This window comes from Perca flavescens, chromosome 12 (assembly GCF_004354835.1).
Source record: "Perca flavescens isolate YP-PL-M2 chromosome 12, PFLA_1.0, whole genome shotgun sequence".
Classification (NCBI taxonomy): domain Eukaryota; kingdom Metazoa; phylum Chordata; class Actinopteri; order Perciformes; family Percidae; genus Perca; species Perca flavescens.
Window position 1 is genome coordinate 358,328 of NC_041342.1, and position 14,236 is coordinate 372,563.

Consider the following 14,236-nt stretch of genomic DNA (forward strand, 5'->3'; position numbering starts at 1 on the left):
GTGGTTGGTTGTGAAAGCTTCACAGACAACATTGATAGGGCCTAGTCATTTTCATCATTTCACAGCCTTAATATGAATCAAAAGTGTAATATGCCATTGACAAATTAAATAGGTTATTCAATGCTAATTCTTTAACACAAAGCAACACATGTTATATACATTTATATTTGAATAGTTATAGTAGTAAAAAACACTCAGTGTAGTTTTGGTATAGGCCTACAATATATCTAATGCCTGTGTTCAGGTACAGCAAGTAGCCTACTTTATCTCTGAAAGTGTTGTTTTTATTTGAAGGCTGAGGCTTCATTAATAAACACAACTCCCGTTATCGTAATTGGTTTTGAGAGGTTACTTGCTGTGAATACCTTGTCTGATAGGCTACAAGGCTACAAGTCTACAGTATTGAGGCATAGTATCAGGACATCCTGGCTAGTGTCTGTCGTCACGGCTAGGGGCGAGAAAGTCCAGGGCTGTTTTTTAGCCCCAGTCCGTCCCTGAGAAGATGTAACTTTTTATTTGGCAGATCGGTTTTTACCTTGCACAGAGACGGGCTAGCCATTTCCCCTGTTCCAATCGTTATGCTATGCTATGCTATGCTAAGCTAAGCTAATAAGCTGCTGGCTAGCTTCATATTTAGCCTACCGATATAAGACTGGTATTGATGTTCTCATCTAACTCTCATCCAAAACAGCGTATCGGCGTATTTCCCAAAATATCAAACAATTTCTTTAACAGCCACAAGTCAAAAAAAATAACTATGCCATGGTCACAAAAAATACTATTTTCTGACTATTTCTTTATTGAAAAGATGATTACCTCATACAGTAGTACTTGATTTTACCGTAAATTACCGTAAGAATTGTTGATTACATTACATAGTCCAGTTCATTCAAACTACAGATCCGCTACCCGATCTGGCAAACTTGCATAATGTAATGTAATGGACAATTCCGCTTCCAACCTGTAGGGGGACTGAAGCGGGAAAAGTTCTTTAGTGTTGCTTTAAAGGAATACGCCACCGTTTGTTGAAATAGGGCTTATCACGGTCTACCCTGGCTGTAGATAGGTGGGCCAACGCATTTTTTGTCTTAGTGCAAGTAATTAGGTTGTCTTTTTTTGGCTCATCTATTTATTTATTTTCTGGCCACCCTTTAACCTATAAATGCTTTCCCTTGCTTCTTACCATCCCACACACAAACACACACCTGACTTGAATCATGATACCCATCACTGTTAAGATTTGCATTTTAAAAACCTATAGAAAAAAAAAAGTGAAACACCTATAATATTCCTTTCAAATCTACCGAACAGTAAAATATTGCTCAACAAGCTTTCATAAACAACATTTGTATAATGCAAACTACATTCAGTTTTTAATGGATTTTAATTCACTAATAGGCTTGATAATAAAGAGAGTACTGTACAGGAAAATAATCTATAATTATGTCATTTTTAAAAACATTTGGTAACACTTTACTTGAAGGTATTGACATAATCGTGACATGACACTGTCATAACTATGACATGACAGTCATGAAAGTGTCATAAACGTTATAAACAAGTCATAAACGTTTATGACTTCTGTCATTATGTGTCATTCGGTTTTTGTCATGACAAGTTGACATTGTTTGGGTTGTCTTGGTCATGACAAGTTAACATTAAATTAGTTTGGGTTGTCTTTGTAATGACAACTTGACGTTAACCAGGATGACATTACCAGAAGATGTCTTTGTCACGATAACTTGACATTACATTTCTTTGGTGTGCCCTTATTAAGACAACTTGACATTAAACAGGATGACATTATGTCAAGTTGTCATTACAAAGACATCCCAAACAAATTTAATGTCAAGTCATAGTTATGACAGTCTCATGTCACGATTATGTCGATGCCTTCAAGTAAAGTGTTACCCAACATTTATTCATAATCCCTCTAGATGTGTTACCCCCGACCACTCTGTCTCTTTTATGTTTACTTTATTTATTTTACAAATGTAATTACTTTCACAGGTTTATTGATCTTCCTATAATGAACTGCTATATAACTGCTATATGAATCCAACGCTCCAAATATTGTAATTCATAGAATTATATGTAAGCTTTTTACAACATGTTTCCTGGTTCCTATTTTGATATTGGTGATTTTAAATGAGTTGACTTGCAGTGCGTGTGCAGAACAGGCTAGCAGCTTGACCTCTGGTATTGCTGCTTGCAGCTTTCTCGGATAGCTCAACTAAACAAATTCACACTCAACACTGCACTTCCTTGAGTCCTTAGGAACACAGCAAGTGTGAAGACGACCGTTTGTTGAGAAAATCGAAGGACAGACATACAAATACTTCTGTTTTAGTTAGATCTTACTGTTGGTATTCTACTGTAGTTGATAAAACTTTCACTAAAAATTACAAATGTCAACCTCATGGTGGTGCTAGAGGAAACATCAGGGGAGGAAGTAGGATAAATGGTTTGGGAATCATGAACGTCTACAATATTTCGTGCCTATTCAGTAGATGTTTAAGTGGCTAAATGAAAGCTTTGACCTGTTGGTGCTGCCAGAGGATAAGATGCCCATACTCAAAATGTGACATTTTGAATAAAATGAATAAAAGCTGCTCCAGATGTGAAACAATCCTGCTGTTACAGGCTGTTGATGGATCCAAACCCAAAGTACTGTGTGCTGCAGAGCTAATGTAAAAACTTTATCAGCAGACCGAGTGATCCCTGGTGTCAGATGTGAAGCAGCAGCTGTTGCTCTCCAGGCTAACTCCTTATATTCTACACAGACAATTCACTTTTTCTCAAAAGTGGTTTACGAAGAGTCAGTTATATTCTCTTATTATTTTAAAACAAAGGTTTTCATTATTTCAAACTTCTTTTCCATACTATTTATGGCTGTCATTTAAAAGAGTTGGTGATCACTGCTTGTTCAGTGTAAACCAAACATACTGGGGTCGCCACATCAACCGGGGCTGAAAGGATAAAGATTAGAACAGCGTCAGTTTAATGTCTGGGGATACAAGGAAGTAAACAACTAAATATATTTCAAAGTGAGTAATTTTCCCAAGTTGCAGAAAATCTCTCTCCTCTGTCCTCTATTCTTTCACGGTCATCCGAACCTGACATCTGGTGTTGAGGGAGAAAACTACTTATAACTACTTCAGTTTGGTGAAATGTTACGTGTTCTACATGTAGCTGTAAGTGAGCATAGACAGTACAATGTACTGAACTATCCAAAGAGAAAGATCCTGATGTCAAAGACAGGCAACCACCGGGCATTATAGTTTTGGGACTACTGAGAAGAAGGCGAGAAGGTCAGAAAGGAGTAAGGAAAAACAGAAAGGATGTTAAAAAAAGCGAGATTCAGATGAAAGGAGTGGAGGACAGAAAGGAAGAGATGAAGGAGATCTAAGAAAGGAAGAAAAGAAGGAAAGATGGGATAGAAGAAGCAGAGAAATGGAAAAGAAGAGGAACATGAAACAAGGCACTTTTCAGAGTTCAAATGTTTATCATGTTAAATATAAAATAGTCTACTAAATAACCAACAACTCAAGCTGTCCGATACATTCAGTGAAGTAAAAAGTTAAAGCCTCTGAAATGCTGCGAAGCAGACGGTCTCCCAAAGTGGAAAGACTCAAATAAAAGAACTACAAAACTGTACTCCAGTACCAACCCTAGACGTTACCTCTATTTACTACTACATTAAAATGCTTACTGTCTGGAAGATTTTTCTCCCCAGATGTAATGAGGTGCATGGGATAGATTGTGGTAACCCTGTCCTCTAGAAATTATAATTTGCATCACCAAATATGTTTAAAAAAAGAAACATAATGCAGCACAGATTTCGTTCTGATCAACTTATTTAGGAAATGTCTAAGAACCTACTGTATATTGATAATGAACGTATCGGTGAAAAAAAGATTACACTTCTTTTCTGTGTCTTCTTTTGAATATGTAGTACATAATTTGTAGGAGACAGGGTTGAATGTAAAGTCGCTTTCTGACCAGGTAGTTGCAGGAACATATTCTAGGAAAAGTCCACTTCTAAGCAGTTCCACTAACTACTCCCCCAAAAACCATTTTTCAATTTGCATTCGCACTGGCCAGGTGGCCATAGGGACTATGTGAGGGGTAAGGGAGTAGCCTAATGCAAGCACGGCAACGGTCTTTATAGCGTTAAAATCAGAAAACAAATACACCAAAAAAGTATGAACTACATACTAAATCTAATGTAGGCTATATAGCATATTTGTCATAATTTAAACAAGTCTCCTGAAGAGAAATATTTCTCTCTCTCCCGCCTCTGCCGGCTGCACTGTGGACTGTGTGTGTGTGTGTGTGTGTGTGTGTGTGTGTGTGTGCCAGACAGCGAGGTTGTCATGCCCGCAGGGCACACTTGTGGAGTTTAACTCCAAAAAGACAGTTAACCCCAGGTTCCCGTTAATCTTATGGTGGACATGTGTTGGGATATTTAAACAAACGAACCGTCAACGGCCAAATAAAAGCCTGTTATTAACCAGAGTGGTCCGAGACACCTCCAGCTCACAGCGGGCTTTCTGAGCAGGACTGGCCGAGCGACGAGCTTGCGGCTGGGGCAGGCGCCTGCCGACTGAAAACTCAATTCGGCATCAGTTTACGCAAGACTGTCGATATTCAAAACATTAACAGTTCATTTCTCGCCTAAAACGTTGTCAGAAGTGAATTTAGTGATGAATAAGATTGCGAAAACTGTTAAAATTGTCCCGTTGTTGGTCTGTCTGTACCGGAAACTCGACCCTCGTTGATCTAGGTCCCGATGCTGAAAAGGGAACAGCGAAAAGACCCTGCTCTGAAGTAGGAGCTGAAAGAGTTACAGGAACTGCAGCCAGAGGAACTTAAAAATCCCCAAATTGGTCCAGTCAGAACACGAGAAAAAAAAGAGTTCTAGGAATTTTATGTTCTAGGAACTGCAAAAATCCCTCCGTTTGGAAAGCGGCTTAAGTTAGTAGTAAATGTACTTGTGTACTTTCTCCCTCCTAACTGTGTTTTTTCTCTTTGTTATGTGCATGTACAGATACATTAAAGAGCATCAAGTAGTGTTCTATTATCATTTCAAACTCGGTGAGAAATGTGGGCCATTTATTTCTTTATCTGGCCTTAAGTATGCCTTTATACTGGACCAGGTGTCTACACTAGATCAGGGTGAAGTAGGTTTCTTGTTTTTTAGTTTGAGGAAGCCAACATGCATAAACACAACAGATGTCCTTCTCATTGTGGAATACTGCCAAAGTCATTTTAGTACGTGTACAGAGTTGGTGGTTTGGATCTGACCTTGCCACTGTCAACACACTTTAAAGCATACAATGAGGGAGCAGGGAGAGAGGGACTTTCCTCACCTCTGCAGCATTCAAACAGCACTTCCCACCTTCTCTCACCTCTCTTCCCTCTCCTGGGAGCTTCTGGTTCTCTTTGGTCTTTTATTTAATTCTTTGTCACTTTCTTCTTGTCTTCTGTCTCAGTTCAGTTCACATATCCAGAGATTTTTAATATCTGCTCAGATTTCTCCTATTGATGGTAATCCTGTGCCCATCTGCTGTGTCTGCATGTCAAACTCTCAATATGTTGTTCAATCACTTCTTTTGTTTCTTAGCTTCTCATGGTTTTACACCTGTCATAAGAAATAAAGGAAGGAGTGGGCTCAAGAGAAACAAAGTACAGGATTTGATTATGGTAAATTAGGAAGTGAAAGATTATAAAAGCCGTGGCCGGGTTGAGTCAGTGATAGAGCAGGCGCACATACAGTATATGTTGTGCCCTTAAAAAGGGGAATAGTAACGAGAGAAGGATGAGAAAAATACACACACGCAGCTCTTTCCTTCACTCGTCTGTATTGAATACATTTTAAATAATACAAACAACAGACAAATGTATATATGCGCACACTCAGTTTTAGGACCACAGGTGTCATGAGTGTATTTTCAACATGTTCTAAATTATCTAAATTATTGTTTTAACCAAATAAACATGACATGTAAATTATATTTTTAACAAGCTAAATTATCATGGAATTTTCGAATAATGAAATGTATTTTGTACTTTACTTTTTTGTAATTTTCGTCATTATGACGTGAAGTAGACACAAATGTATACATATATAAATGAAATGGTAACACGCTTAAACACCAACATCAACATTCAGACTCTACAGCGTGGCCACGAGGTATCCGGCTACTAGCTTACATGTCTGAGTTAGCAAGAAATTCAACAACAAATAAGTCCAACAAAACGTCTTTTCCATACATTTAAAACCACAGTAACATAAAGAAAAATACTATCAGCATGTGTTCATAAGTATACAGTGCTTTGCAAACGGTAATTACCTTTAAAAAGGGGAATAGTAACGGGAGAACCCGTCTGTATTGAATGAGGAAGAGGAGCGCGATCCCCCTACTGGAGCCCCTAGGCATTACCAACAGATCGACGAACCATTAAACCACACAGATAAGGATCTGAATTGGCTATCTGCATTCCTCTTCTTGGTGTTACTCACTAGTTGCTTAGCCTTCATATACATTTATAACTACCATAAATGAAATTACATATTTTGAAAATGTATACTATAGTACTGTGGTATTATGTTTAACTCAAAATAAATTTTATGTCTGAATACATTGTTATATACAACTTACTTACTTACTCACATATACTGTGAGGTTTGTACCTCGACGCAGAGGTCCAGGGTTCAAATCTGACCTGTGACAAATTTCCTGCATGTCTCCTCCCTCTCTCCCCTCTTTCTCACCTAGCTCTTCTGTCAAAAAAAGGTGGAAAAGCCCCCCCAAAAAAGATTATAAAACCTTTTATTTTATCATACATTTGAATTTCAAAGGATTTAATTTGCCCTCATTAGTGTTTATATGACATCCCCACACACCACCAGAACAGATCCTGAGTTTTAGTTGCACGAATGGAAGTAAAACTGTTTTGCCTAATCATTTCAGTATGTTGCAACTCTGTCGTTTCATTACAGACAATAATCCTTGGGTTTTTTCTGTCCGTATGTGTAAATTGAGAATCTATTATCTTGTGTTCTACAGTGCATAGCAAACCATGTGCTTACATGTTAGCATGTTCTCAGAAATACTCTATCCACTCATTTTCCAGAGATTCTTTTAGCAGCACTTATATTTTACTAATATGTAAGTACTATGACTTCGGTATTAATCTTTGGGATGAGTTTCATTTAATTTATAATCTTTTTCTGTACCTTCCTCCCTTCGCATCCTGTCCTCCTCACCCCATTCCTTCATTTCTTTCTGTCCTCCACTCTCCTCCTCCTCCCTCCTCCCTCCTCTTCATCATCATCAGTGGGCTCCAAACAGACGAAGGCATCCACCTGATGCAGATCCTGGCTCGCATGTCTAAAATCCAGCTGACCGACTTCGCCGAGCTCTCGTACGTATTTCTGCTTTTTTATGAGTCCCACCGAGGCAGGCCATCGCAGGCTGCTTGCTCCTCCTTGCTCCTCCTTGCTGTCTTCATGCTGTTTGTTCTCATAGAGTGAGCAGTCTAGACTATTTATCTATTACCACCTGACCTATAAAGCTGGTATTTATTCTCCAGGTTTAAACAGTTCATTTTTCCAACTGTACGGTGGAGTATAAAAACCAAACAAAAATCCTGCACATTTACTGTGTTTGCTGCCTGAATAATCTATTGCTATTGAGCATTTTGTTCACACCTGTTCTGGTGGAAAAAAGCCAGTAAGTAAAGTCTGTTCAAACAGAGCCAGCACACTGGAAGTGACACATTTCACACCATCTATGTATTTTGACAAGAAAACAGTCTGCTGCAGATTGTTTTTTAGAAACCTACAGACATCAGCTTTGAAACATAGATGTTGTTTATCAGTCTGCTATCCCTGTTTAATTATGATCACATAACCAGTGAAATAATTAAGTTTTTTTTTATTTATGTCATAATCTAGCAGCTGTTATAGTAAAATATGATATTGCAGTTTTGAATTGACTGCAGTGATGATATAGATCATGATGAATGGTACCATAGTTATTTAGCTTATATGGAACTTTCTTTAAACAAATTTACAGGGTACTATAAGAATATAGGCAATACATATTAATAATTAGCAATATGTTCATTTGATGATGACACTGGTGAAGTGGTGAATGATTGCAAATACATTACCTGCTCAGCAGTAGACATACACAGTAAGAGACTAGCTGTTGAACATTGTGGAATATTTAGCAGCTAAGGAGCCAGATATTTTGCCCAGGTGTTGGTAGGGACCAAAAACAGAGCTAAAAGAGAGAGAATATTGGACTCCATATTAATGATAATAAGGCAGTGGTTCGGTTTACTCTTCCGCCCCCAAGTGGCAAAAAAATATCTATTAATGTTGCTTTAAATGAGATTAGATTTATAAGTATTAGTAGTTTATAGTCATTTGTTTTTTGGCTGATAAAGATATTAGTTATCGGCAAAGATTACACATGCATAAGGTTGTCTTGCTTCAATTTAGCAGACTCTTAATTAATGTCCCAGCCCCTTCAGGCCTAAACATGCTTCTCTGAGTTCATGACTGTTTAATACTTGTACAAATTTACATCTTTATGTATATAAACTTTATTTCAGATCCAGGGGGATCCATATCACAATAAAAAAAACACACACACAGAGTATAACATAAAACACAAAAATACAAAAACTTCCACAAAGTTCAGTGTCTGACATACAGACATGTTTGCCAATGGTTCCACATTCTGGAAGAAAATCTGACAGAACTGAGTACAGGGTTAGCCAAAACAGTGATCAAGTCATTTTCTAACTCCGATACCCTACACATAAATCTATACATCAGGTTACGTAAAACAGCAGAGCAGGTAGGTACCCCAACACTGACAGACATATGGCTCGCACCGGAGCTTCTTGGAGCTCTCAGCAGCAGCCTCATGCTGTCATTATAAGCCGCTATGAGTTTTCTAATGCTGCCTTGCTTATAACGACACCACAGGTAGGCAGTATACAAAGGTGTACTATACGCTCTGAAGAGTGAGATCTTCACAGGTACAGAGCACATGCTAAACTTACGACACAGCATGTTCGCTTGAGCATACAGCTTCCGATGCTGCCTATAGATATCCTTATCATCTGACAGGTCATTTGCAATAATATGGCCCAAATATGTAATCTCACTGCACACCCTAAGTGCAGTGCCAGACAGACCGAAGTCAGGGAAGGTTGACTGTCTGTCTTCTCTACTCCTGATAGTCATGATCTTACTCTTTTTGGCATTGTATTTTATATCAATATCAGCACAATACTGTGTGCTTGTTCTCAGAAACTGTTGGAGACCAGCACTATATGGGCTAAAAATGACCAAATCATCTGCGTACATGAGATGATTAATTAGTGAGTCACCAACCCTACAACCTGTACCACATGCATTTAAAATCAAAGACAAATCATTCATATACACATTAAAAAGAAAAGGAGATGGGGTAACAGAATTCTGCCCTGGCGGACACCATTAGTTACTTGGAAGGGGACAGATGTAAAATTCCCCCATCTCACTCCCATATTCTGATGAGAGTACAAATAAACCAAGATTCTTATTAAAAAACCAGGGACCCCACTTTTAGACAATTTTAAAAATAATTTCTCATGATTAACATGATTGAATGCTTTAGAAGCATCAATGAAGCACATGAACATTGTGGAATTTTGCCTATTATATTTCTCTAAAATTTCCTTTAGTGCAAAAATACATACATCAGTGCCATGCTTTCTTTTAAAACCAAATTGGTTATCGGTAGACAGGATGTACCTTTCAAGTCTAGACAATAGAACTGTCTCCAGCACTTTGGACATAACGCTGGCCAGAGCTATTGGACTGTAATTATCTGAGCTGTTCAGCTTCCCCACTTTATCTTTAATAACTGGTACTAGCACAACAGAGAGCATAGAATCAGGTAACGCTCCATGAACAAAAAAACCTGTGTAGCACATAGCTACCAGAGGGCACAGTTTCTTACTGGCAAGTTTAAGATGTTCAACTGTTATACTATCCAGACCACAGGCCCTATTATCTCTTAACTTCAATATTGCTTCATGGACTTCAGCAGAAGTGACAACAGCATCATCATTAAACTCTACATTTAGGCAGAGATGGCAAAAGTACTCACTTCTCGTACTCAAGTAGAAGTACAGATACTTGTGTTAAAAAATACTCTGGTAAAAGTAGAAGTACTGATTTAACTTCTTTACTCAAGTAAAAGTAACAAAGTACAGGCTTGGAAATTTACTTAGAGTATAAAAATAAAAGTAGCCTTGCGAATGACAACCATTTTTTATGCAAAACTACCTGGACCACACAAATGTTACTAGAGTGCAAGCTGAGAAACTTCAATGGACATGGAAAAAAGCTCTTTTTATGCCATTGCCTAAATTTAAATGGATGTCTGCCAATAGGCCTAAAACATCACATATATGATTATTGTGACAGAGACTGAGACTCCAGGTTAATAAGATTCTGACTGAGTAGCAAGATATGTATTCAGTTGTGATTCTGTGAGAATTCACAGATCCAGTTTCTCTTTTTTAATCTTCCCCTTAACATTTAAAGGAATCTACATGTATTTGTGTGTGCTCAAATATGGCTTCTGGAAAGAAAACAAAGGAATAAATATAAATTACTGAACAGACATTAATTAAGAAGATCCCCATACTTTAAGAGCTACGCAGCTTAAAATTTAAGGAGTAAAAGTAAAAAGTCGCCACAAAAATAAATAGTAAAGTAAAGTAAAAATATCTGAAAAATCTACTTGAGTACAGTAACAAAGTATTTGTACTTCGTTACTTCCCATCTCTGCATTTATCCACTACAAACTTTTTACACAGTTTAACAGTTCATAATATTGTTTCTGCCATAACTGTGAAATTTCATCAGGACCACTCACACCATCTATATTAGATGGGAGAGTTGTTTTGCAATTATTCAGTTTTTATTTCTTTCCAGAAGTCATGAACATTATTTTTTTGCAGCTTCCATGCCAGTGAATCTGACCTCATAGTGTTTTCATTTCTTTTAATATAACGAAGTGCATATTTAAATCTAGCATTAGTGCATTTCTTATTTTCAAACAAGGGGCCATGCCTGCTTTTGCCTGACTCTGCTCATTTTTTAAAAGCATTTCGGGCCTCTGCATTGAGCTCTTCTACGTGATCTTTCCAACCTGGCTTAGCATTGCACACTTTTGTCCTATGTTTAAATAGAGGCCTACTCAAGATACCGAGAGACTCCACAATAGCCTCATACAGGGAACATAAATCCTTACAGTGTTGTACATTCTTACAGTGCATATCCCGACACAATAAGGCATCTTTTGGGACCTTAATATTACCCAACAAAGCATCAGAATGACAACTGAAATATTCATTAAGATCTTTCTTAGACAATTTGGACCAATTTATTTTCCCTACATCAATGCTGTTATCCACAGGCAACAACACTGGTAGATTGCCTGTGTTCAACACCATGACAAAGGGTATATGGTCCGTAGTAGCCAGATCATAATCAATCTTCATCATATTGATGGAGTCATGGGCATCCACTGTACAAAGGCAGTGGTCCAGCCAGGAAGTAGAGTGCCAGGCCTCGCTGACATAAGTATAGCTATCATTCGGCAATAGAACTTTACTAGATAAAATCAATCCACTGTCTGAACAAAACTGCATGAAATGATTACCAAATAAAGAGTTGGCATCAGATACATCAGCATTCATGTCACCAACAACATAAATGCAGGTAGAAGAATTGTCCTGAATAAAAGACATGATAAATGCCAATCTACTTATGTACTCATCCTCATTTTGTATGCACTCATATGGCGTATAGACATTCAAAATTATTATCTTCTTATCATTACAACACAGCTCAAGCCCAATAGCCCAGTCAACTCCCAATCTTATAACATTAACCAACTGGTCATAATTTTTATTCCACATCGTGGCTACCCCCCCTGGGATTCTCCACCGGACAACTTCAGCACTTAGGTCAGTTGTTGATTCACCTGCCCCATGAAAGTCCCTATGTATAGAAGTTAGTCCTTCCAGGTCTTGTTTAGCCAGGAACGTCTCCTGGACACACGAAATGTCACATGTGTCCATCAATTTGTCCACAACCATACGGAGTGATTTATCAGTTTCACTGTGGCCAACACGCAGCCAACGCACATTATAAGACACGACACAGATGTTCATATAGGTTAATTCATATCATAGCAGCTACTATGCAGGCTGGCGCTCATGTGGAGCTGCAGGTGTACCATGGCAATTCAGTTCACCCCCCACCTCCCTACCAAATGTCTTGGGGCCACGGGCCTCATAATAGCGACAAACATAAGTCCCGTCGGGCCAGAGTTTTGGATCGTACATATCAGCAACATTGTTACATTCAGCGGTGATGTGAAATGAGCCATAGCTGCTGCGGGCCGACTTGATCTTTCAACACGTCACTGTTCCATTCTCCAATTTCTCAGATAAATATTCACGTAGCGCGTCTGCATCCAGAGTGGGAGAAAACCTAGTGGCAAACACATTCACCAACTTTGTTTTTACCACTCCAGTGTTGCTCTCAGTACCAGTTCCAATTATTCCCACATCCTCTGCTCACGTTTGAAGTGAGCTTGTTTGTTGTTGGATTTCCGTACCCCCTCTCGTGCAGCGCCAGCAGACCCAGAGTCGCAGGCCGATGTGCGGTGCGTCTCCACCGCTGTCACACCGCGATCCATGGCACTTCTGCCTGCATTTCCAACATCTTCCTCAGGCCAGAGACTTCTTTGCTCAGCTGCTCCACTCGGCCAAGCAACGCCGAGGTGTCCTAATTGCCAAATCCGACAGGTGGCAGTTCATCCAAGTAATGTGAAACAAACACATCCTTCTGTGGGCCTTTGTGTGCGATTCCCAGGCCAGGTTGGAGATATAATCCCTCCACCTAGTCCTGGGTCTTCCCCGAGGCCTCCTCCCAGCTGGACGTGCCTGGAACACCTCCCTAGGGAGGCGCCCAGGGGGCATCCTTACCAGATGCCCGAACCACCTCAACTGGCTCCTTTCGATGCAAAGGAGCAGCGGCTCTACTCCGAGCTCCTCACGGATGACTGAGCTTCTCACCCTATCTCTAAGGGAGACGCCAGCCACCCTCCTGAGGAAACCCATTTCAGCCGCTTGCACCCTGGATCTCGTTCTTTCGGTCATGACCCAGCCTTCATGACCATACGTGAGGGTAGGAACGAAAACTGACCGGTAGATCGAGAGCTTTGCCTTCTGGCTCAGCTCTCTTTTCGTCACAACGGTGCGATAGATTGAATGCAATACCGCACCCGCTGCGCCGATTCTCCGACCAATCTCCCGCTCCATTGTCCCCTCACTCGCGAACAAAACCCCAAGGTACTTGAACTCCTTCACTTGGGGTAAGGACTCATTCCCTACCTGGAGAAGGCATTCCATCGGTTTATTGCTGAGAACCATGGCCTCCGATTTAGAGGTGCTGATCCTCATCCCAACCGCTTCACACTCGGTTGCGAACCGATCCAGTGAGTGCTGAAGGTCGCAGGCCGATGATGCCATCAGGACCACATCATCTGCAAAGAGCAGCGATGAGATCCCCAGCCCACCAAACTGCAACCCCTCCCCACCCGACTCACGCCTCGATATCCTGTCCATAAATATTACAAACAGGATTGGTGACAAAGCGCAGCCCTGGCGGAGGCCAATCCTCACCTGAAACGAGTCCGACTTACTGCTGAGAACCCGGACACAGCTCTCACTTTGGTCATACAGAGATTGGATGGCCCTGAGTAGAGACCCCCTCACCCCATACTCCCGCAGCACCTCCCACAGTATCTCCCGGGGGACCCGGTCATACGCCTTCTCCAAATCCACAAAACACATGTAGACCGGTTGGGCATACTCCCAGGCTCCCTCCAGGATCCTTGCGAGAGTGAAGAGCTGGTCCGTTGTTTCACGACCAGGACGGAATCCGCATTGTTCCTCCTCAACCCGAGGTTTGACTATCGGCCGAACCCTCCTTTCCAGCACCTTGGAGTAGACTTTACCAGGGAGGCTGAGAAGTGTGATACCCCTATAATTGGCACACACCCTCTGGTCCCCCTTTTTAAAAAGGGGAACCACCACCCCAGTCTGCCACTCCTTTGGCACCGTCCCAGACTTCCACGCAATGTTG

At 40.2% G+C, this 14,236-nt stretch overlaps 1 protein-coding gene across 4 annotated transcripts in view; it reads left to right on the forward strand.

Annotated features, from left to right (window-relative positions):
* The window catches only part of LOC114565842 (receptor-type tyrosine-protein phosphatase N2), a 298,094-nt gene that overhangs the window by 89,855 nt on the left and 194,003 nt on the right, over positions 1-14,236 (forward strand). For 3 of the 4 annotated variants that reach the window (XM_028594123.1, XM_028594125.1, XM_028594126.1), the window contains exon 10: positions 7,345-7,431. The exons of the other annotated variant lie outside the window; for it this stretch is intronic. In XM_028594123.1, coding sequence (XP_028449924.1) covers positions 7,345-7,431 — 87 coding nt within the window. The remainder of the gene's footprint in view (positions 1-7,344; positions 7,432-14,236) is intronic. 4 annotated transcript variants of the gene reach the window in all.